Genomic DNA, 25,497 nt, shown 5'->3' with positions numbered 1-25,497 from the left:
CTAATTCTACTTTCTAGGTAACATTTATTTATTTAAATGTAGGTTCCATGCTGAATCAATGACCCTGAGATCAAGAGCTGGCAACCTAACCAACTGAGCCACCCAAGCACCCCTATAGGTAGCTTTTCTTCAAAGACTGCTGTATCTCTAGATTCTTTCTATGCATATACAAATTCATTCATATCTGTATAACTTCATTTATGCATCTCTATCATACCCACATGCATTGGCATATTCACATTTTAAAAACTGGGTTAAGGATAGTTATATACCTATGTGCATAATATACACAAATACATACATACATGTGTTTCTTTCTTTTTTCCCCTAATATCTGATTGACATATTTCCAGGTCCATATATAGATATTATTCATCTTTGATCCACTTAAAATAATAAGTGCCATAAGCAATACAGCTGCACCTGTGTCATTACTTTAACACATGAAACCATTTGTCTCTCTCCTAATGGTGTGTGTGGCTCTCCATACAACTGTGTCCTGTTTCTCCACTCCTACAGAATAGCACTGTGCACACTGTCTGGCACAAGGCAGGTGTCAAAAAATGTAAGATGAACGACTGAATGTAAAGGAAGAATATTCAAATGAATTCAGTTAAGCGCTTACTATCTCCTTGCTGTACGAGGTCACTCCTGGATCAGTGTAGCCCATTCTTTAGACACAATGAGCATTCGCTCACTGCCAGGCTGTGTACACAATGTTTCTTCTGCTTAGTAAGTCTTTTTCTCAGATACCCACATGGATTCCTCCCTTATCCTGCTGATATATCACTTCCTTCCTGAGGACTTCACTGCCCCTGTATGTGAAATGGCGCTCTTTGTTACTCTATCGCCCTAGTCTAAGTTCTATTTCTTTGTATACAAATTAACAGCAGGCATTATCTTCTTTATTTATTTCTTCATGCCTGTCTCCTCTAATGAAAGCAGGAACTGATCAGCTCTCCTCATTGCTGGACTTTGCACAAAACAGATATCCAATCAATACTGGCTGAATGAATGAATGAATGAATGATAAATCTGGATTATTTCCCCATGTACAGAATTAACTATGGTTACTGTCAACTCTAGTCAGAAAATTCAGCTTCTGTTTGACATATGTCAAAGGAGGCCATCTTTTTCTTACCTTCAGCTTTTTCACTCTAGTTGCAACTAAAGCATTTACTGGTATCACAAACACAAGGACTGCCACGCCTGCTAACACAGCTGGACCCAGCTCTTGCCAAAGAAGTGATATGGCCATCAGGATCTGAAAAGGGGCTGACCAGAGGAGACTGAGGTTTGCTGTCAAGTCCATGAGCTGCTGGGCATCTGCTGACATCAAGTTAGTAATTTCCCCAGTTGAAAACTTCTTTCGAGAAACATTAGATAGAAGGAGGGCCTGAGAAAAGAGAGGCAAAATATTTAAAGAGCTCTGTAGATGATGAGACATCTTTATCGCCAAATGATGGTAACTTTTAGTGTCAATTTTCAATACATTTAGGAAAATCTACAAGATTATTTATGTGTTAGGATTATGAAACACTGAAACATTTAAAAATGTTTTTAGATGAAGAAGATACAATTACTGATCAAAACACATAGTTCTAAACTTCACTGCACATTTGTAGAGAGTAACATTTGGATTCCCAAGCAAATACATTTATTCACCAAAACCCCTCCACAACTTGTCAATTACAAAATTGCAATCTAGCCTAGGGGTGCCTAGCCAGCTTAGTCAGAAAAGCAAAGCGACTCCTGATCTCCAGCTCATGAATTCAAGCCCCATATTAAACACAGGACTCACTAAAACAAAACAAATCTATTCTAGATTTCTGGCACTGAGGATCCCCTCCATTTGCTGCCACCCCTATAATGCTAAACCTTCTAAATTTTATCAGTACAAAGTACATAAATGATTCAATAATTACCAAATGAATGCTGATGAAAAGTAGATGCTTGAAACTAGAAAGTTTAAAGATGACACTGTCCTAGTTCTCAAGAAGATTATAATTTGGTTGTGGAGTCCAGTCCCCACCACCCACATATACCTCCTACACAGGATGGTCGTAAGCATAAAAATAGTTAAGAAGGGCCATGGGAATTTGGAGAGAGAAAAATACTGGAAAGGCTTCTTGGAGCAGATGGAAATACATCTTTTCTTCCAGAGCCCAATTCTCACTTTCTGTGCACATTATTTTAATATTTGTATATTGAATTCAATATTCCCAAGCTTAATTATTGGTAACTCTTACTAAGGTTGATCTTAGAAATTCATTTATTAAATTCTCCACCCATTTAAAATTCCCAGTGAAATGCATAAGTGAACTGTCAAAGTGGTTGAGAATTGGTATGTGTACTGGAAGCCAGGCAAAAAAGTCCATTCATATGCCAAGAATTTTAAGGAATTTCCACTACACTGATTTAAAGAGACAGAACAGAGAGGTGGAACTAACCAGAGTAAATGAGATACAGGAGGCACTCAAAGTCTGTATTTTCAATAAATGAATAAGACAAAGCCTCCCCACAAAAGGCCCATGTGGAAAATAAGTAGTCAGGGCCTTCAGGGGACCTCTTCTGACATTCCCGAACTCAAAGCAGGAGGGCTTCATGCAAAAGGGGGAGGCCACAGGGCCCACTGGAGGGACTGCTCAGTCCTGAGACGTTCACAAGGTGCAAGGATCCCCCAAGCTCTACGGGCTACTTTAGTGTCCAATCCTCATTTACATTTCTACACAGTGAATTGGAAACATTTCTGTTACTGATTAGTAAGAGCGGACAGTTGTGCTGATGATACAAGAGAATGACCACTACAGACACAAGTGAGGAAAAAGGAAAAATACTAGTCCCTATGACAGTCAAGCTTTAGCCATGTCTCCTCCAAAGGTAGCTCTTTACTCCTGATTCGTTACTGACCACCTAATGCAGCCAAGTGAAACAACGAAAATCCAAGCACGGGAACTCTCATTTCATTAAGTCTCCAACATTTCTCCAAAGATGTTCACTATTCTCTCATAAAATCCACCAGCAACTTAAAGTTATAAATAAATATACTTCTCTCATCCTTCTAGAAGGAAAAGATAAATAGTATTTAGTATTTATAAAAATACTAGCAGACTGAAGAGTTCAAAGTAGTTAAATTAGACAAGGAATCAAATGAATGACCTACTATTGAAAAAAACATATCACAAGAAACATAAATATATGGCTATCTCTTTGTAATCTTTATAATGGAAGAACATGATATCCATCAAAAATGAGTAAGAACAGAAAAATTACTTCAAATTGAAAGCATAAATGTCAAATTTAAAAAAATGTAACGGAGGCAACAAAAACCCAAATGGGTATTACAACAAATGGAATTCTTAAACTATGAGTAGATATGTCAAAAAACTTTCCCCAGAAATTAGAGAAAACATGTTTTTAAAAATGAAATGATTTTTTAAAAACACTTCAGGCATAGAGAAATTTCAAAATCACACACACACAAGATACAAATATATACACATTTATGTATACGGTACATAAACATATTATATTAATACAAATATTAATATATTTATATTTCTTTATAAATTCAGAGTAATGAATAACACAACTTCTAGAGAATGCCTAGGTTCCAGGGCCAGTTACTCTGTTTCACATCTCTTTGACTATGAGTAAGTCACTTATTGTTGAGTTTAAGTTTCCTTAAACTAAGAACACACACACAATCATTATATCTACAGCAACTTCTGTATCTACAACTGATTGTATCTATTTCTATGCATCTAACAGTGCTTAAAAGAGAGTGCAACAGATACATATGTTAATATGTGTTTATTATATATGTATTATTGTTTATTACATATGTATATTACATATACAGAAAACACATAAAATACACACATATATTACACACATAAAACACAACACATAACATAATTTACATGCAAAGAATAAGAGGAAATAATTAAAAAAAAATAGAAATCTCAGACGTCTGGGTGGCTCAGTGGGTTACTGCCTTGGGCTGCCTTGGGCTCAGGTCATGATCTCAGGGTCCAGGGATCGAGCCCAGCATCTCAGCAGGGAGTTTGCTTCCTCCTCTCTCTCTGGCTACTTGTGATCTCTCTCTCTCTTAAATAAATAAATTAAATCTTTTTTTTATAAAAAGTAGAAATCTCTCTAAATGAAGGAAAGATTTTAAACCAAAAGCAGTCAGAAAATAGTAGTCTAATTAAAAAACAGTATACCTCCTCTTACCCTGGTGAAATCTGTAAATTTTATAATGTTCAAATTATCCTGAAAAAGAAATACTTACGAGCACCCAAACACAGAAAAATCAAAACAAGACACGTTATCCTAAAATGGTGGGGTAAGAGGTAGAGGTTGGCAGGCACTTTGTTATGTACTGAGTGAACCATATGTATTATGAGTGAAAATGGGGATAGCAAGGTGGAAAGCAAAAGAGCAGAAAAACTGAAAATAGTAGGAAAAAAGTTTAAAATATATACGAAAGTTTCTACTATGCATTTATTTAAATTTATGCTTAGATATAAGAATAAATGTACTTAAAAACAAAATCAAACAGATTTTTTTTTAAGATTTCATTTATTTATTTGAGAGAGAAAGAGAGAAAGCATATCAGCATACACTCGTGAAGAACCTAAACAGGGGGTGGGGCAGAGGAAGAAGCAGACCCCCCGCTGAGCAGGGAGCAGGATCAGGACCTAAGCAAAGGCAAGCCCTTACAGGACTGAGCGACCCAGGCACCCCCTCAAATTGATTAAATACAAAAAAAGAATCATAAATAAATCATATAACAATGTATTTTCTCAATATGTTTTATCATGATATATTATGAAGCACTAGGTATTATACGTAAACAATGAATCTTGGAACACTACATCAAAAACTAATGATGTTCTGTATGGTGACTAACATAATAAAAAATTTTAAAATGAAGTAAATGATAGATTATAAAACAGTGTATTACAAATATATATGTATGCAGGTAAAACAAATGTTAGGAGAAAAATAGACCAATGCTTATCTTTGCAATCTAGAATTATGAATGGTTGCCATTTTCTCTTTCCTATTTTATATATTACGCATATTTTCTGCAATATACAAGAGAAAATTTGCCTTAAAAATTGTTTTCAAAATATTAAGGAAAAGACTAAAGAGCACTATATAACTGGATTTTGTTCTGCATGGCATTTTTAACATCAAGAGCACTGATTTCTCTTTCAGTATTTTTGACTGCCAAACAAACTTTTATGTTTCTGTAAAATTCACAAGCCATGAAGGGGAATTTTGTTACTGCTTATTGCTAAATTATACAATCTAAACTGCCTCTTTGTTATATGAAACAATTTGGAAAAATATTGTAATATGACAGCACAATTATACTGGATGATGCAACATGTTCTAGAATTGTCTGGTAAAAAGTATTTAAAAAGATAAAAGACAGAAAGCCAGAGTGAGGTAAAGAGAAAACCAATGGTAAAATCTAAAACCATATAAAAAGTTGGGAGTTTATAAATACTCTTCAATCAAAATGATAATTAACCAATTTTCATTTACAATTACATTTTAATCATAATCACTTACACAAAATTCTGTTATTTTTAAATTCCATCCAATTTTGAGATTTCTTTTCTACAATATTTTCTTTAACTAGTCCACACACACACATACACACACACACACACACACACACAGCACAACGATGTAATTTCTCACTTCCTGAAATTTCATTGATTTCATTTGAATTATACTCTAACAAGACCTGGATGAACCAGATAAGGCTCCAGCCTCAAAAACCTCTCTTGACTGGACATATTGTGATTATCCCTGCCCTCAATTCACTAACATCTCACTTTATCATCTGATGATGAAGTTTGTTTGCAATTTCCCATTCTCCCTCTTGTAAATTTGCTCCTTTCTAGACTCATTGCCATGGGCCTGGTTCATATCTTTTTTTCCGGAACTACTGAAATAGTTCTAAGGTACCCCTTATTTCCAATCCTCTCTATTTTCATTAGTTTCTCCGGTTCATCCATCTGCCCTATGACTCAAATGAGTCCCAATTTCCTCTAGAATTAAAGTCCGTTTTTACAACGTATCTTTCAAGTTTCTGAAAAAAGAGCCGCAGTCCCTTCTGTTTTACCATCCTACCCCTCCCCACCATCCTAATCATAAAAATATGATCTCTAGCTAAATTAATCTACTCATCATTTTCTGAGCAAGCCATGTATTCATCTGTGTACTCCCTTCCACAACATATTCCCAACAGTAGAGTCTTTGCCTCATGCAACTCACCCTTCTGACTTAAACCATGCAATATTATGCAATATTAACCATGACACTTTCCTGACTATCCTAGCTATAAGTCATTGAAGTCACATAATTTAGAGCTGGAAGGGTCCTAAAAATTCCTCACCCAGTGATTCTAAACCAACAGTTACTACACTTCTAAAGAGATATGGTATACCTAAAGGTGGACCCTCATAACATTTATAGGAACTCATTCTTCTTCAGTTTTTTTTTTTAATTTATTTATTTGACAAAGACAGAGAACACAAGCAGGGGGAGTGGCAGGGGGAGAGGAAGACGCAACTTTTCCTCTGAGCAGGGAGCCCAATGTGGGGCTCGATTCCAGGACCCTGGGATCACGATCTGAGCCGAAGGCAGATGCTTAACCAAATGAGCCACCCAGGCTCAGTTCTTCTGTATGCAAAACGTATGCCAGGATTCTCTTTTTGACTCTAACTGCAGGATTTGGATTCTGCTTCTCCTCTTACTGACTACATTTAAGTGTTTTAATTTTTAACTTTAATTTTTATTTATTTTTTATTTTTTTAATTGTATTAAATTTTATTAATTTTCTTGCATTTTATAATTATCACAATTAGGGTTAAGAACAAATCTTTACATATAGACAGTGTAGGCACTGCACTATTGTCCAATAATGGTGCCCACTAGCTATGTGTTGTTATTAAATGTAATTAAAATTAAAAATTCACTTCCTTATGAGCCACAGTTCAAGGGCTCAACAATATGTGGCTAGTGGCTGCCAAACTGGGTAGTATGGATGTATTACTTTTGTTTAGTTAAAAAAAAGTTTTAGAAGTCAGTAAGTTTTTACTGTATTTTGGTTCTTTTACTTTATTTCATTTTTTCTTCAGATACCTCCTTCAACATAAAACAATACTTTGGTCTCTAACTCAAAGTTATTCTGTCAGCACCCCATGTTCCAAATCTCTCCATTTTTCCTCCCCCACCTTTTTAAAAAATTGTGATATATTTAATTGACATATATTAGTTTCACGTGTGTAACAAAATTATTTGGTATTTGATACACTACAAAATGATCACGAGTCTAGTTACATTCATCATCACATATAGTTACAAAAATTTTATTTTTTGTGATTAGAACTTTTAAGATCTACTCTCTTAGCAGCTTTCAAATACACAATACAGTATTTTTTTTTTTTAAGGATTTTATTTATTTATTTAAGAGAGAGCAAGCACAAGCACGGGGAGAGGCAGAGGGAGAGAGAAAGGGAGAAGTAGACTCCCCGCTGAGCAGGCAGTCTGATGTGGGGCTTGATCCCAGGACCCCCTGATCTGAAGGCAGTGGCTTAACTGACCGGGCCACCCAAGTGCCCATCACAATATGATATAATTAACTATAATTGCCATGCTGCATGATACATCCTCACGACATTTATTTTTTAACTACAAGTTTTTTACCTTCTGATCACCTTGGCCCATTTTTAAAATCACAAAGATTATACTGGACAGTGTTTGGTGGCAGAATGCCCCCAGACTGCCCATATTAAACCCAGGACTAACTGATGCTGCTTTTGAAGCATATCCTGTTTCTTAGTCCTCAAGAGTTGTCATGGGGCCTGAACCTGTGAGCTAAGGGGTAACAAAATCTGAACTTTGAGACTCATTAACTCTTAAAGTGATCAAGTAGAATGGGGCCCATGTTTTTCCCACAAACCTTAAAAATGATATTCCTTGAACTTTATTTCAAACCATCAGCAGTCATGTGGATGGACAGAGAACAAGAAAGTCCTATCATTTCCCTTCCTTACCAAGAAAAGGATCTGAGACCATGTTTACCCCACTCTTACAGCAAGTCCCTAATGAAGTAGAGCCAATGTCAGATTAATATGGGTCCTCTGGTGCCACTATGAGAGCCATTTTGGATATTGAAGGTATCTAAATACGATGAAAGTCAGAATTCTACAACCCGTAAGGAGAATGGAAATCTGAGACGCCTGGGTGGCTCAGCTGGTTAAGCGGCTGCCTTCGGGTCTGGTCATGATCCCAATGTCCTGGGATCGAGTCCCACATCAGGCTACCTCCTTGGCGGGAGCCTCCTTCTCACTCATCCTCTGCCTGCCACTCTGCCTGCTTGTGCGCTCACTCGCTCTCTCTCTCTGAGACAAATAAATAAAAAAAAAATCTTAAAAAAGGGGAGAGGGGGATGGAAACCTAACTACCCTAATTAGTTCCACAGAGACAGACTCTCTGGAAAGCAGGTGTAGGATATAACACTTAGAAACAAGGCGAGTCTTACATCACTGCCACATGCACGTGCTATCTCAGTGCCTCAGTACAGGTTATAACGACACAGGGTATGCCTTCTGCTGCTTGTTGGATGGACTTGGCATTAAATCGTAATGCATACATCAAGCCCTACTGAGCTGGCTTGATTCCTGTACTCCTTTGATCTTGAGTTCTCTCTGTTCTTTAACCACCTCTAGGGAATTGGTGGTTTCCTCCCTGTAGTCAGGGTTACCTCTCCCGTTATTATCTCCGGGGTCTCTCTACCCTTGAAATAGACTCACCTACAATGCTTGATTTTCTTTTTTTATTTGACAGCTTGTTCTAATTTCTACTGCAGTCCACTCTTTTATATTTGTATATCCATCCAAATCCTGTTTCCAAACTCCAATGCGGTAATCACTGAATGAAATCCTGTTCCATATGGACTATAGATCAGAAACAAGTGTTAAGATTTAAACTGATTCCTAGACTCTTTCTCAGAATTTACAGCTTCTAGAATTATGACCTTAACAGTATGTACTTGCATTTGGGCTAAGACCATTCCTTACCCCCATTTTGGCCCAATATGGCCAAATGGCCTATATGCTTCATGCCCAGCTCAGCCCAAATTATAATACTTCCATCCGCTAATACAAATTCTACACCTTTCCCAAGACCATATGAAGGCTTCCTTTCTGTGTGAAATCTCCTTTAACTGCACACAATCTTTGTAGATTTCCTGCTTATCTGACCTCTTATAAAACCTGCTTTTAGTTCCACATATTAATATGTATGCTAATGATTCCCCCCCAATTTCTTGAAGACAGTGGTTCAGTTATTCATTTACTCAGTCATCCAACTTTTATAAAAATACATTAAAGTCACTCTCCCAGATAATAAAAGTACAACAGGTAAATAGGTTTCTATTCCAAATCTTAAGGAGCCCACAATTTACAGAAGAGTACAGAGTAAGAAGGCAAAATACACTTGATTGACTAATTCAGGTGATAACTATGGGAAGGAAGAAACTCTTTAATTGTTTGTAACTATGAAGCCTAAGTAAAAGGCTCTGAATGGTAAAGAGGTGGTACTTAAAATTGCATTTTCAAGAAAGAACAAATTAAACTTCAGCATGATCACAGATACAAAGATCAGCCAGGTTGTTCTGGAGGTGGGTGGGCACAGAGGCAGAGCCTAGAATCAAAGAGAAGCAGATAATGATCGTCTAGAGGAAGATGGCTTTGCTGCACGAGAAAGCAAGTCGACCCAGCAGAGGAAGAAAAAAGTAGTATGAAGAATCAAAATGATCATGAAAAGAAGAAACTTTACTGATACATAAACACAGACAACCATGAAAACATTCATCACCTTCATTTTGGGAGGAGGAGTTTGGTGACGCAACAGTGACAGGGCTCACCGGAAGTTGCAGGGGCAACTCTACAGAGAAATTAATACAACCAACATGCATGAGTCAAAGCTCTTTTAAAGCAAAACAAATGTGAGTGCTGTGAAGTGTGTAAACCTAGCGATTCACAGACCTGTACTCCTGGGGCTAATAATACATTATATGTTAATAATAAAAAAAAAAGAGGCAAAACTAACATACACTCAAAAGGCACTCTAGGAATATTTTAATACTCTCCTATTTTAAAGTATGCAAGTAAAGAAACCATTTAGAAATGGAGAATTTCAGGGCACCTGGGTGATTCAGTGGGTTAAGCCTCTGCTTTAAACTCAGGTCATGATCTCAGGGTCCTGGGATAGAGCCCCGCAATGGGCTCTCTGCTCGGCAGGGAGCCTGTTTCCTCCTCTTTCTGCCTACTTGTGATCTCTCTCGGTCAAAAAAATAAATAAAATTTAAAAAAAAAATTTAAAAAAAGGAAACGGAGAATTCCTTAATTTTTTACCTTTTTGTAGAGGAGTCCAATTACAGCTGTCTTAATTTTTGCTGAAGTGAGCATGTTAAAACGCTGGTATTGCTGAAGGATCAAGGTTTGCAAAAAGACTACAACAAAAAGTGCCAAAGCATAACCATAGCCACTCCATCCAAAATCTGGGTGATGTTCACAGAAAATGATCATTTGCCTGGATGTCATACAGAAATTGAGAAAGGGGAAGAAAGGTTAAACACCTGAGGTAGTTGAATGCTTATAGGAGTTAAGTGTTGTCCAAATGTTAGACACACTCACATGTTTACCTGCTCTTTTTCTCTTCTTGCCAAGTTGGCTTCTATTCTCCCCTCTTTATTTTTAATCCAAGTATTATATAATAAAGTAAACAGAATCAACAGTTTCTTTCAGAGGCTTTTGAGTACAAGGTTAATCTCTACTTTTCTTAATGGTAATCTCACCAATGAACTGTTCTGGCCTAACTTCTTCGTACTAATTGAGACACAAAGACCGTTAAAGCTTCTTTTTTTATCATTATCATGAATTTTGTTAAATACAGGGAAACATATGACAATTAGAATGTTAAGTAGTGGGGCGCCTGGGTGGCTCAGTGGGTTAAGCTGCTGCCTTCGGCTCAGGTCATGATCTCAGGGTCCTGGGATCGAGTCCCGCATCGGGCTCTCTGCTCAGCAGGGAGCCTGCTTCCCTCTGTCTCCCTCTCTGCCTGCCTCTCTGTCTACTTGTGATCTTTCTCTGTCAAATAAATAAATAAAATCTTTAAAAAAAAAAGAATGTTAAGTAGTGAATCTCTCAGAATGGCACACAGTTTTTTCCAAAGGCCTGAATTTTATCTCACCTCTTCTTACTTTTGTCCATATCCAGTTTCTCTCGACTCTATCTTCCCACATTTCCTCTTAAGTTTGGTGACAGCAAGGTCACGAAGATCACGGTCAGTGCCGGGGTACAGTGGGGCACAGTGGGGATGGTTCTAATCATAGCTCTCTTGGTTGCTTACTGTCCTTCAACTGTGAACACTGGTTACAACTCCAAACGCCTCATATCATAGTTAATAACTTTATATAGGTGCTCTCAACTTTTTAAAACTGTATCCATGTGACTAATAATACAGATTTTAAAAGCCTACATATACTCTACGTCATGATGCAAACAACTTGGATATATTCTCTCAGATACTACAGATTAATATGTCATTTTTTTTTTGCAGCCCCAATTCTTGGTTGACTTAAGTAGTTTCTGTTATTTTATAAGTAAAATGTATAATAATGTTTTAGAAATGTATACATATATATATATATTACTCTGAGTTCTGGAAATGCAGAAATGTACTTGTTATTGTAAATAGCCATTTTGAATTAACTTAAGATTATAACCAGAAGGAAGCCAAATGTGGTTAGGTAGAGTACCCCTCAATTTTTTTAAGAACATTGACTTAAAAACTCATTCTTTGTGTGAGTTTACATTTTTAAAGTTTATATTTTTAAAAACTAAAAAATTAATGTCTAAGCCTTAATCTGTTTTCTTTTGCAGTTTGGACAACTTATGGGTAAAAAAATTAAAGGCAATTTGTGCTTCCTGAATTGCTTTATAAACCAAGAACTTCAAAAGATTAACTTTATTGGAATTGTACTTTGCAATCAAATATATACTAGTGTTTCTAAAGTTACTATTAAAACCTCTAGTCACTAAAAATTATTTAGAGCACTGTGTATTAAATTATACCACAGCCCACCTAGATGAAATAATAGGAAGTTCTGTATTTCTGAGTGGATTTCTATCAGATGACATCCACTGGAACACCAAATTATTTTTACAAGAGTAACTTACTGGGGCACCTGGGTGGCTCAGTGGGTTAAAGCCTCTGCCTTTGGCTAAGGTCATGATCCCAGAATCCTGGGATCGAGCCCCACATCGGGCTCTCTGCTCACCAGGGAGCCTGCTTCCTCCAATCTCTCTTTGCCCACCTCTCTGCCTACTTGTGATCTCTGTCTGTCAAATAAATAAATAAAAACCTTTAAAAAAAAAAAAAACAAGAGTAACTTACTAAATGTCTTTTTGGTCTATGCATTAAACTTCTTGAAAGAGGTGCACTATTCTTCTTATTGTGAGTGTATTTACCAATTAGACTTTTTTCCTTTCTCTTAAAATCAAACAACTAAATGACTATCAACAGGTACCATAGTGGTTCTACACTTATAAATCAGGAAGTATTAAAAATAATCAATGATCAAGACACAGTGAATACCATAAAACCAAATTCATCAGATATGAATACTCACTGGTTTGACTAATATTTCAATAAGATTCACAGAAAGGGGGAAAAAAGTAAGCATAACCATCAACAAGAAACATTTCTTCTAATAGTAAAATGAAGGTATTATTTTTATATATTTTTTAAAGATTTATGGGGCACCTGGGTGGCTCAGTGGGTTAAAGCCTCTGCCTTCGACTCAGGTCATGATCCCAGGGTCCTGGGATCGAGCCCCACATCGGGCTCTCTGCTCAGCATGGAGCCTGCTTCACCCCCAACCCCACCTCTCTGCCTACTTGTGATTTCTGTCAAATAAATAAATAAAAATAAAAATAAATCTTTAAAGATTTTATTTATTTATTTGACAGAGATCATAAGTAGGCAGAGAGGCAGGCAGAGAGAGCAGAGGGGAAGCAGGCTCCCTGCTGAGAAGAGAAAATATTAAATCTATTTAGCTACTCTAGAATGAAAATCTCTTGAAAATATGTGACTTCAAATAAGCCCATTTATTCAGTATTCAATTCAGGAAAAGTATGTGAGTTCTATGTACCAGGCTCTGTGCTAGGCAGTAAGGACACAGAAATTGAGTAACACAGAATCCTTTACCAGGAGGAGCTCTTAGTCTATGCAGGGAGAAAGATAACATCAACCAACTCATTTCAATGCAATACTGACATAACTGTTTTGCAAGTATGGTCAAGCTAGTGTGTTATAAAATCGTGTCACAAAATAAGGGAGAACATTCTTTACCCCATAGACAAGTATCTAGTGATTATTTAGAATCCTGTAGACTGCAAATATTTGGAGAAAACAGAGACAAGAATTGCCATGAGCTATGCTATTTTAGATAACAGTCGCCACAGGGAGATTCTAGAATGAGTTTTTTGAGCAGTAGTCACTGAAAACTAGGAATCAGAACATGACTAAAAATGGCCAGGATTTGCTACTCCTCCCACTCAGAAGTCAAACCTAACTATTCTAAGTCTCCTCTCCTTCCATCTGGGCTGATGCAGGGCCTGTGGCACAGCTCATGTGGCACAGTGACATCCTGGGGTTTCCAAGGCTAGGTCATAAAAAGACTAGTCGGAGCCTCTTGGCATGTTCAGTCAGTAAAAAATCCAGCTGCTATGTAAGGATTTCAACTGCTCTGAGACGTCTGTGCTCAAACTAACCATTTGGAGAGGCTTGGAGAGAGAGAGAGAGAGAGACAGACAAGACAGAGTTGGAGATCTGGCCACTTTTAGCCATCTTAGCCCAGGCATCAGTATGCATGCTAAGAAGGCATCTTGGACATTCCCGCACCAGCACACATAATAAAGAACCAAGACAACCCCGCTGACAGCCAAAACCAAGGCCCCCAACATATATCTCTATTTGAGCTTCTACAGCTCTCAGAAGCTGAGTAACCAGCTAAGGCCCCCGTCATGGTGGATCAAAGAAAAGCCATCCTTCTCTGAAGTTCAGATCCATAAAATCATGTCTTATGTCTGTAGCTTGGTGGTTATCATGTTTGCCTCACAGACATTGGTGAACGTAATAAAATGATCGTTGTTTTATGCCACTAAATTTTGACAATCTTAATACTACAGCAATAGATCACCAGAAGAGGGCAGGCAGGAGACGAAGATGCTGGTCAGTACATTACTGAGAGACAGATTTCCGGCCACAGATGACGGCAACTCCTTAAAAATCGCTGTAATATACAAAAGTGAGTGGCAGAGGCAGGGGAAGAAGAGGTATGTTACTTTTTCTGGTGGGGGTTTTAATCCAGGAGACATCTGGCTTATATCTCCATAGACAAGGGGGCCAAACAGACGTTGGGGTGAAAACTGAAAGGAGCAATTTTCTGACAAGAAAGAAACCCCTTCTTGCCTTTGATTCCCTGACACACTCCTTTGGTTCTCCTCTCTTTGCACTAAACACTCCTTCTCACTGTCCTTTGATGGATAGCCCCATCTTCACTAACTCCACACCCTGGAATAGCTGATGTCTTTACTTCTCCTTATCCGTGCTAAGGGGGTCTCATCAACAAAAGTGGTTCGACCTACCCAGTATAATTTGGAACAATTCCCCAATTTGTTACTCCAGCCAATATTTTTCCTAACTCCAAGCTTATGTAGATAATTCCTCAATCTTTCTGGAGTGGCTAGATGGCTGTCAGGGATCCCCAAGGCCACTCTCTAGTTAAATGACTCATTAGAAGGACTTACAACAGTCAGCATCTAGTCATACTAATGACTATGATTATTACATTAAAGGATATTTTTAAAAAAATCAAAAGCAAAGAGAAAAGGTACATGGGTCCCGGAAAAAACAGACACAAGATTCCCAAAGTCCGTTCTCAGTAGGGTCACACAAAACACACTTAATTATCCCAGCAACTAGTTGTGGTAGCAGATGAAGTATTGTCTACCAGATAAGCTCATTAGAGATTCAGCATCCAAGGCACCCTCTCCCTAATATATGCCAAAATTTTAAACTTCTAGAAGGAAAGTGGGTATTCAGAATGAACTATATTGATTGTTGAGTAGTTTGGACAAATTGAGCTACTCTAAACAGTTCTGGCAGTAGGACCTCTGCTCATATGCAAGATTCTAGTTGCCAGCCAAAAGTCACCTCGAGGAGCCACCCAAAGGACAGCAGTCAGGCCTTCCAAAGGACAGCAGTCTGTCAGTTCATTCCTTCTTGCAAAATGGCTAATGTGTTTTCAGATTTAGCAAGTCTAGGACAGCCCACTTCCTACTCTACTCCTTCCTGAGCTTCTACATCTCAATAAATGGTGCCTCATTTACCTTGTGACTTCAAAAAAATTCTGAAGGCATTCTTGATTCCTCCTCTCTCAACCTACAGTCAATCCATTAAGACTATGTTGACTCTACCTTTAAAAGAGCCAGAATCTGTATTTTCTAGAGTTGGATACAAATACAAATAAATATACATCAAGGTGTGACTTGCTCTTTCTTTTAGTTAGTATATTACTGCTTTTGAGAATTGTACTTCAAAAACTGTACAGACATTTTATTCCCATTCTGCAACAAATTTTGTATCAGTTTTTTATAAAGAACAAATTACGTTTAAAAAATCATTCTGATAATATTGAAATTAGACAAGTTGAATTTTCATACTGAAACAATGGCAGCAAATAAACATATCTGATTTCTATCTCTAAGAACTGTAGGAAAGCAGAGCAGCTGTACCGTATCTCTCTTCACTGCCAGATGCCTGTGTGATCTTCCACTAACAATTCTAATATAAATACAGCTAAATGAATTATCTTCTAATATAAATAAACGTAGGTCATAACATCAGATTGCATGCCATATGTTATTTTTTAAATAAAAGGCATATATGGATTCTGTAAACTTGGTGCTTTACATTTCTATGCATTTCTTTTTTACTCTTGAGGAGCCTTGAAATTAATGACTAACTCCTACACATGAAGGTTAAATGCTTATTAAAGGGTTTGCTGGGCATCTCATGATGGCACTTAGGATATTTTAAATCCAATTCTAACAAAACTTGGTGAAATTACAAAAAAAAAAGGGGGGGCCAGAATCTGACCACTTGTTATCCCCTTCATTGCCACACCTGGCTGAGGCCCTACTGACCTTCACCTGGACTACCTCAGTCTTCCAACTGGTGACACTTCTACTTTTGCTCCTCTTTACATTATTTTCCACACAGCAGCAGAGTGATCCTTATAAAAGTTAAGTCTAATCACATCAAATCCTATTCAGAATCTTCCCAAGTTTTCCCTTCTAAAACAGAACAAGAGTCAATATCCCCCTCATAGTCCATAAGACCCTTTAAAATCTTTTTCATGCCCAGGCCTTCTTAACCTCAATCTATCACATTTCTTCCCAGCTACTTTGCTCGAGCCTCACTCACCTCCTGTGGGTCTTCAAAGACACCAAGCATGCACCTGCTTCATGGTTTTTGCCCTTTCTGTTCTTCCTATTTGCAATGGGTATGGTCTTGTCTTCTTCCCTAACTTCTTTTAGGACTTTTCTCAAACGTCACCTTATCAACAATGTCTTCCCTAACCTCCTTAAATTAAACAGCACTTCCATCTCTCCCCAGAGTAGCATTTCCTACCCCCTCCCTTGTTGTACTTTTTTTTCCTTGCCACTGATTATTTCTTAATATCATTAATATTTATTCATCTGTTTACTATTTATCTCACCCCTCAAGGTCATCAGAGCAGGGACTCTTTGATTTTTGTCCACCCCAGGGTCTATGAAGAAGAGGGGTATGTAGTAGGTGCTCAATAAATACTGGATTAATACATTTCTGGATATTATCTAGATTTTAAGGAACTAAGGATTAATTCTGTTTTCATGAATTAAACAGTTCTTAAAATAGTTCCACAGGTTTCTTACAGGATAAGTACCTAACTAAATAGTTCTCCCACAACTTGGGAATGTATTCAATATTAAAATATTATCATATAACTCGAAGGCAGTGAGGATAAGAAGAAACTAAAACTTATCCACAATCACCCAGATACACGTACTGTAAATTTTTTGGTGTATGTCCTTCCAGTATTTTTTCTCTGAATATATAAATATTTATATATGCGTAAAATATTTTACTTGCTGACTTATAGCTTTCTATTTTGGCTTGTTAGGATATTCTGAACACTTTTCCATTTCTTGAAATATTGTTTTAATGGAATTATGTCTAATGACTAAAGAGGATATACCATAAAAAGTTATCATAGATTAATTTAAAAAACCTTTTGTTTCCATAAACCATATAAGAGATAGGGCAATGACTTCTTGATGAAGATCCCACAGAGTCAAGGTCCCAATTTCATTGTCTGGCTGTAAATCCTTGCATATAGATACTAAAGAAATATCAAGAAAATTCTTCTAACAGTGTGTCTCTCTCTATGTATATGTGTGTGTATATAAACCCATACGCATTTACATTTATTTATATATTATTACCCTGGCTGATAATGTTCAACTCCCAAAAGGTCACAGCTAAGAAAAATAGTGAGGGTATGTACATTTCATTTTCTAAATATATATTCAAGACAGGCTTCCCAGGTTTTAATAATAATTCCTGCATTTTCTATCTATGTGAACTTAAGCAAATTACTTAAACTTTTGGTTCTGCATCATGATAATGAGTGTAACAATATTTCCTGTCTCATGGGATTGTTGTAAAGACTGAACAGGTTAATTAATACAAAAATTTTAGAACAGTACTTAGTATATGGTTGATTTCAGTAAATATTGACTGTATTACCATCATTCACATTTGCATTATAGCAAAGCTAACAGAATGTCCATATCCTAAATAAAATTTGCAATAAGGGCCTTCCATACTCTTTTTTAGTACAACTTTTAGGGTGGAACACTTGCTTATAATTTACCTATGGGGAGATTAAAAAAAAAAAAAAGAAAGAAATACACAAACAACAACAAAAAAACAAGACTACAACTTACTTCATTATGAGTGGGCTAGTGAATGACAAAATATCAGCAAACACTTTGAATAAAGCAACTTGAATCAGGACAAACTTAAAGGTGTTCCACAATGCATAGACCAGAGACGGTTTCCTGGCATGTGTCTCTTTAGAAAAGGATGCCTACATAATGAAAGAGAATAAGAAGAAATGAGAAAATTGGACAGAGCTAATAGAAGCAAAAAATGAAATATATATACAAACTAACCATAAAACTAGTAATGTGCTCTAAAGATAAGGTAAGAAGAATGGGATAAATTCAGTTAAACTTGAAAATATGATCTATATCATTGGTATGGTATGTCTTCAGTTCACTGATATTATTTACACAATGTAATATAAACGGGCAAGAAAAACAGTTGTATTTTTTTTACTTTTGTCAATGTTGAAACTGTTTTATTAATGTAATTAATATTAATATAGATACAGTGTTATCTTCAAATTATATTTTCTTTTTGAGAATTCTGAAAAGGACACATATGTATGTACACGACACTAGGTAGATAGGGAGTACCTATCCGTCCCTGCCCCATTAACTTTGATCCTGGTCACCATATTATACTTGGAACAACAGACATAAGGCCATAGGGAGATACAGAAGCCATCTCTGCCACAGCAGTTGAGCAAAAGATACTGGTGAAGAGCCAAAGATAACATATCAACACACTGTTCCTGATATTAAAGGGAGGGGTTGCTGAATAATTTGTTGAGAGAAATTAGTTGCAATAACCAACTCTGCTTATGAAAATAGGTTGTCACTTCACATATTTTAGGGACTTTCTAAATTAATGCTAATAATATCTCATGTTTGGAAAAAGGTCTTTCTAGTTTTAGGTAGTAATTAGGTACTTAGGATTTAATAATAAATTACCTTTACTTCTTGCCTCTCTTGAGTCCTTAAGACTTCCTTCCTCCATTGTTTTTCAAAGATGGGACACACAATATAGGAAGAATCACTTTCATGTAGCTCACAAAGGTCCTCTCGTTCCAAAGGTTTCTTATAGCCTAAAATAATTACTCTAAAAATGAAAGTAAGGGAAACAATTCAGCAAAACTAATAATCAAGTTAAAAATACTTTCTGCATGCATTTATCTTATTCTTCGATGTATAAATTATTTTTTAAAATCAGGATGCAATGACTAGATTGTATTGTGGAAAGTCATACAACATATCCTGCAGTTGAGTAATGTGCCATGATCATTTGTAGCTTTCAGAATTACCTGGACTTCCAATTATTCAGTAAAACACTCACTTCATTTACTCATCTCATATTGGAGGCACCTACTATTTTACCTCTCTTATTGAAATTTAAATAACTAACTTTCACAGTAAGGTGTTCACTTCAAAACCGCAGCATTTGCAACTCCTCCTATTCCACTCAGACATCATATTCCCTTTTGCACTTGACTTTACAAATTGTCCAACTAGATGTGGAATACCTGGCTCTGTCCCATAAACTTCAGCCTTGGCCATATTACCTCTGACCAACAGAATACGAGCCAGGGTGACAGTGCTGTTTCTTACGGTGCCTTAAGAAACATGGCAAGTTACTGTTAGCCTCAGTACCTCTACTCCCCCCCCCCCCCATTCAGTGAGCTTACCCCAGGGGACAATGAATAATTATGCAAGAACAATGAGTCTAAATCAGGACTGTCCCAGGCAAACTACGAGGCATGGTCTAGTTATACCACAAATGTTGTTGTGGCAGACAGTAAGTTATACTTACTGTACAGCCTTCCTTCCGTGTCATCTGACACCTATTGAGCTGAAAATCTTTTGAACTCAGGGTAACTCCTTATCTCAGCCACAGAGCCATAACGTGTGACTGGTCTAATGGAGTCCTGGTAAGCCCAGTACCTTTGGCTTGGCATTAGTAATTTAACTCAGCTATGGTTAAGGATACCGAAACAAAAGTCTGCTGAGGAGAACTTTCTTTTCCAAAAAGAGGCACAAAACTTCAAGAGGAGAAAATGTTTGCCTTCTTTTTTCCTTTTCCTTCCTCTTTCCTGCCTGCCCTAGAGGCATAATGCTCTGACAGAAATCATCTCTGCCACCCTGGGTGAAAAGCCAAATAAAAAGGAAGGGAGGCGGAAAGAGAGAAAAAACTCTGGGCCCTTTACAACATAGTTTACCAGCTGGTTCCTAGCGTTCTGCCCAATAACAAGGAAATAAATACCTATTTGTTTCAACCCTTGGTTCGTTCTCTGTCGTTAAGAGTTTCTTATGGTTTGCTTCTCTCTCTCTCATTTTTTCTCCTTCCCACATGTTAATCTGTTTTGTTTCTTAAATTCGACACGAGTGAAATCATATGGTCTTGTATTTGTTTTTCCTCTGACTGACTTATTTCACTTAGCGAGGATGAGGAGAAAGGGGAACCCTCTTACACTGTTGCTGGGAATGCCAACTGGGGCAGCCACTCTGGAAAACAGTATGGAGGTTCTTCAAAAAGTTGAAAATAGAGCTACCCTAGGACCCAGCAACTGCACTACTAGGTATTTACCCAAAGGATACAAGTCCCTAAGTGATATAGTTCAGATATGCTCATTTGATGAGCCTGGCGACACGACTTGCTCAGGAAGAAATTAAACCCATGTTTAAACCCAGGCCTTCTGACTCCATAGTTTCTGTTCTTTCCATTAAGAAATACGTTATTAGTCCAAGAGACCATAACAAAGTATTACACTACTCCAAATTGGGATGGCTTTCACTGTCATTATTATTGAACAATCTCTATCGATTGACCCTGAGATGGATTTAAAACCTACAGTAACCAGAGTCTGCACTGGATTCAATTTCACTTTTATTATACTACATAATACCATATTACAATTCATATTTAACAAAAAGGTTTAAATGTAGTAAGAAAGGAGCTTCAGTAATCATGTTTCTGTTGGCTCAAATACCCTGGACATTTTCCTGCAGTGCACTTTCAAAAACATATTAAGCAATAAACTACTTTTATGTCATATTAAGTCTTTCTATCCCATTCTACAAAATAAATATTCATTTTCAAAATAAGATTGCATTGATTTTCACAAAAGCATTTTTAATAATGTTTACTGCCTCAGCATTTTGAGTTAGAACAGTGCAAAACTCAGCGGTTTTGGTTCACGGGGCTAAGTGACCCCTGGCTTTCATGCTGAGTCTCCAAATAATGCAGCTTCGGAAAGTGACACTTGGACTGAATTGATTGTGATGCACATGGTTCAGTTGTTTAACTACTGTGACTTCCCTTTTCCCAGGTGTGTGCTCCTTTCTCCTCTCTTGGCTCTCTTTTGGTACATTTAAATAATGTCATCACCCTGGCTCGTCTTTCTACCACACAGAAGCATCCAGGAAAAGAGGAAGGAGTGTGTCTTTAAAGCAAATGATGAGGCAGCTTTTTGGGAAGAAACAAGGACCAAGAGCCGACCCTCCCAATAAGGGGATTGTAGTGTGCGTAAACTATCCATAAACTCTGGACCTGATTCGTAAGCATGTATCTTGTATTTTTTAGACTGATACTTCTTTTCAAAGGTCATTCAGTTTAGTTAATTTGATCCTCGCAGGTCTCTAAAGCAGGCGGAGCCGTATTAATTTCCCATTATTACAGGCCGTTAAACACCAGGAACTCCAGGGACTGGCCAGGTTTTTAAATGTGAAATAAACCATTGCTTTCAATTCTGTGATCTTAGAGAGAATTTCGAGCATGTTCAACATAAATGAGTGGGAGTAAGCATCTCATCCAACTGATGTTAAGAGCAGTAAACCAGTAGCAGTTTGCTAGGAAGATGAGATGAAATGTAAATTTTGTAGATGGATAATACTGGAAAACTTGGAAAGTAAAGATATATATGTAGTTGTATTATCAATTTCATTACTATTAATCATTTTTTTTTAAACAAAGGAGTGACTGTGATATGGGAAAAGGCAAAAGTCAGTTTGCCCAAAACTTGTAAGACAGGACAAAGTCAGGTAATATATAAATTTTATTAATATGTGAGGAAAGAGAGGACAAACTGAATAGTGTATCCCTGGTTAAAATAGTGATTCAACTGTGACCTATAAAAACGTTAACTAGATTTTTCCATGTATGTCAAGGGGATTACTCTATGACAATGATTATTATACACTGATGACAGATTATATTTGCTAATAAAGGCTTCATAATTATTTGATCATCAAAACTATCTAGACAGCTCCTGCCTTAGGAATTAAGGCTCATAAGCATAGAATTCCCTAATTATTTGTATCATCTGAGCGTTGGTGGTATAGTGGTGAGCATAGCTGCCTTCCTAATTATTTGTATCATCTCAGCACATTTTAATTGAATTATTCATATAATTACGAGAGATTGACTTCGGCCTAGGAAATAATTTCTGACTTTATTCTGTAACTCAAAGAACAGATCTAAGAACACAATTAACCACTGTCTTCAAAGAGGCATTTTCTTAAACAACAGCTATATTTTAGCTGCAATTGTTTAATTACCAGATAAGAAATCAAATTAGATTCATGCCAATGACAGTTCCAGATAGCAGCATGTTATAAAAAATTTCCTATCTAGTTCTGGGATGTTAAATCTAAACAGAAAATAAATGTGATATTCAACAATTACAGCTTATTGGTTGATTTGATTGATCTAAGATATGGACTTCAAGACACTGAGGTGTTATATCTTAAAATCTGCTAAGCCTTATCTTGCTTATTAATTCAACTTCAGGTCATATTTTAGCCCTCCTAAAATGGTGTTTGTAGTAATTAAGATAAATGCATATAGTCTTTACAGTTTGATCAAGTTTTAAAAGTACATTCCCTTAAAATTAATTTTATTTGCATTATTTAAATTCCATGATATCCTGTGACTTAAAAATTATAGTCTAAAATTTTTTTTTTAAGATTTTATTTATTTATTAGACAGAGATCACAAGTAGGCAGAGAGGCAGGCAGAGAGAGAGAGGAGGAAGCAGGCTCCCTGCGAGTAGAGAGCCCGATGCGGGACTTGATCCCAGGACCCTGGGATCATGACCTGAGCCGAAGGCAGAGGCTTTAACCCACTGAGCCACCCAGGCGCCCCTATAGTCTAAAATTTTTAAAGCCAGAACAGACATCACTCTTCCTCTCAACATGAATGAAATACAATGCAGTTTTGAAAAATGTATTTATACATATACAAATTTGAAAAATCAAAATCATCAAATGTAAATAACACATTTACATAATTCCCACATAACCATTCTTTTTTCTAATGTGTAATTTAATGTTTAAATTAATGGTTTTTTTTAATATTTTATTTATTTGACAGACAGAGATCACAAGTAGGCAGAGAGGCAGGCAGAGAGAGAGAGGAGGAAGCGGGCTCCCCACTGAGCAGAGAGCCCGAAGCAGGGCTCGATCCCAGGACCCTGGGATCATGACCTGAGTCGAAGGCAGAGGCTTTAACCCACTGAGCCACCCATGCGCCCCTAATGTAGCATATTGATATAAAACTCTTGCCATCCTCTGTAAGTGACTCCTAGATTTGTATTAACTTGGAATTCTTATAATTCAACCCAATTATTTGCTTCTGCTCAGTTATTTGCTCACCCAGTATATCAGTTTTCTACTTAAACTGCTTTCATAACAATCACCAACAAACTTTATTTACATTGCCAAATTCAATGAAGAATACTCAGTTCTTTTTAAAATCTACCCCTTTTCAGTACTGGGTGCAATGGACCACCTTATTTTCCTCCTGTTTCGACAGTTTCCTTAGCTTTCAAACACACTCTTTCCTTGGTCTGTCTCTTACACTCTGAATGCCTTTCCTTAGCTTCCTCGCTAATTCCCCTCCTTCCACCATTGGAATACTGAGGATTCTCAATGTTCTTTTTGCTCATCCCATTCAGGAGTTCCTCTCTTTCTGGATGACCTCATTCACACTCATGGCTTCAGCTACTGACATACAGTCAATGACTCCCAAACCCATATCAAAAGCCTATATATCCAAACACCTATTAGATATTTTTCCTGAGGACGAGTCAGACATCTCCAACTGAAGCTTCTCCAAACTGAACATACTGTTCTTCCACGACACCTGAATCGGGCAGTTATCTGAGCCAGAAAACTGATAACCTTTTTCCAGTTCTTCAATATCCTGATCTAATTAGCTCAATCTGTTCATGCGCCTTTGAATCTGGTCATTTCTCTGACCATAAGCCTAAATTTGCAGTGTAACTGAAGAACCTCCTAACCACCCTCGGTTTCCATTCTCACCTGATACACACCATCTGCACACACCTGCAGAGGGGATTTTCTGAGGTGCGAACATGAATTTCATGACACTCTGCTTGATCTCTGGCCCAATCGACACACCGTAGTGTAGGAGGGTCAGTCCATGCTTGTCTCTCTGGTTTGCATACAGTCTTTGCTCAACCTGGAATACCACTTGGCTCACTCTCGCACATTGTTACATGTTGGGTTCAAGCATTAATTTCTTGTAAAACATTCCCTAACTGTGCAAATGTGGTTAGATGGCATTCCTGAAAACTATGTTTCTCTTTCCTGCTTATACTGCCTTTCGCTTTTTTGGGTAACTGACAACATACTTTTTAATCTTTCTAAATCTACTATGAATTCCTAGAATATAGGAACTAGGGCACCTAGTTCTGCATTTTTAGAGGTTAGCATAATGCAGAGCATCCAGCCCACAATCAACCTTTTCTTTTCTTTTTTTTTTTAAGTATTCATCTACTCTTGAGAGCATATTTATAGATCATATTGGGCAATTTTGTTTCTACCAACTGTAAAGCAAGGGGCATAAGGTTAAGATAATAAATTTGGTTTCACGTATCATTATCTTTCTGTTATGGGGGAAAGAACTACACCTCTAAAGAAAGCTTCTGAATTTATAAAATTGGAAAACTCAATTCTCTTTTACTATGATTTAATTCTGTGTTAAAGCCCTCATCACACATTATAGATGAATTGTTCTGTGAGGTAAACCACAATATATGTCTTATAACAATGACTGTGTATGTGTTTTAATAGTAGTGTGTGTGTGTGTGTATGGCAGCATTCCTAGTAAAGAGTAGACTATCAAAGTGAAAAGAAAAGCATGAAACATGGACTCAAAAACTGACTTCCAGCACCAAGTTGGTGTACTTCTTCTTGGGTATCAATGGACAAGTTACTTCCTCTTCCTAAGCTTCAATATTCAATTTTCTCATATGTAAATGCCTATCTCATAAGACTTGGGGGAGAGAAACGCCTGGGTGGCTCAGTGGGTTAAGCCTCTGCCTTCAGCTCAGGTCATGATCTCAGGGTTCTGGGATTGAGCCCCGCATCGGACTCTCTGCTCAGCAGAGAG

General features: G+C 37.1%; 1 protein-coding gene across 6 annotated transcripts in view; it reads right to left on the bottom strand.

The window, feature by feature from the left end:
- LOC132012308 (multidrug resistance-associated protein 1-like) overlaps nt 1-25,497 on the bottom strand; it is a 90,270-nt gene that overhangs the window by 58,425 nt on the left and 6,348 nt on the right. For all 6 annotated transcript variants that reach the window (XM_059392158.1, XM_059392161.1, XM_059392162.1 and 3 more), the window contains 4 exons: nt 19,041-19,188; nt 18,150-18,292; nt 10,446-10,623; nt 1,142-1,396 (listed from right to left, as the gene is read on the bottom strand). In XM_059392158.1, the coding sequence (XP_059248141.1) occupies nt 1,142-1,396; nt 10,446-10,623; nt 18,150-18,292; nt 19,041-19,188 (724 nt within the window). The remainder of the gene's footprint in view (nt 1-1,141; nt 1,397-10,445; nt 10,624-18,149; nt 18,293-19,040; nt 19,189-25,497) is intronic.

The sequence above is a fragment of the Mustela nigripes genome, chromosome 2 (assembly GCF_022355385.1).
Source record: "Mustela nigripes isolate SB6536 chromosome 2, MUSNIG.SB6536, whole genome shotgun sequence".
NCBI lineage: Eukaryota > Metazoa > Chordata > Mammalia > Carnivora > Mustelidae > Mustela > Mustela nigripes.
The sequence above is the reverse complement of the archived record's forward strand: the minus strand, read 5'-3'. Positions and strand labels throughout refer to the sequence as shown.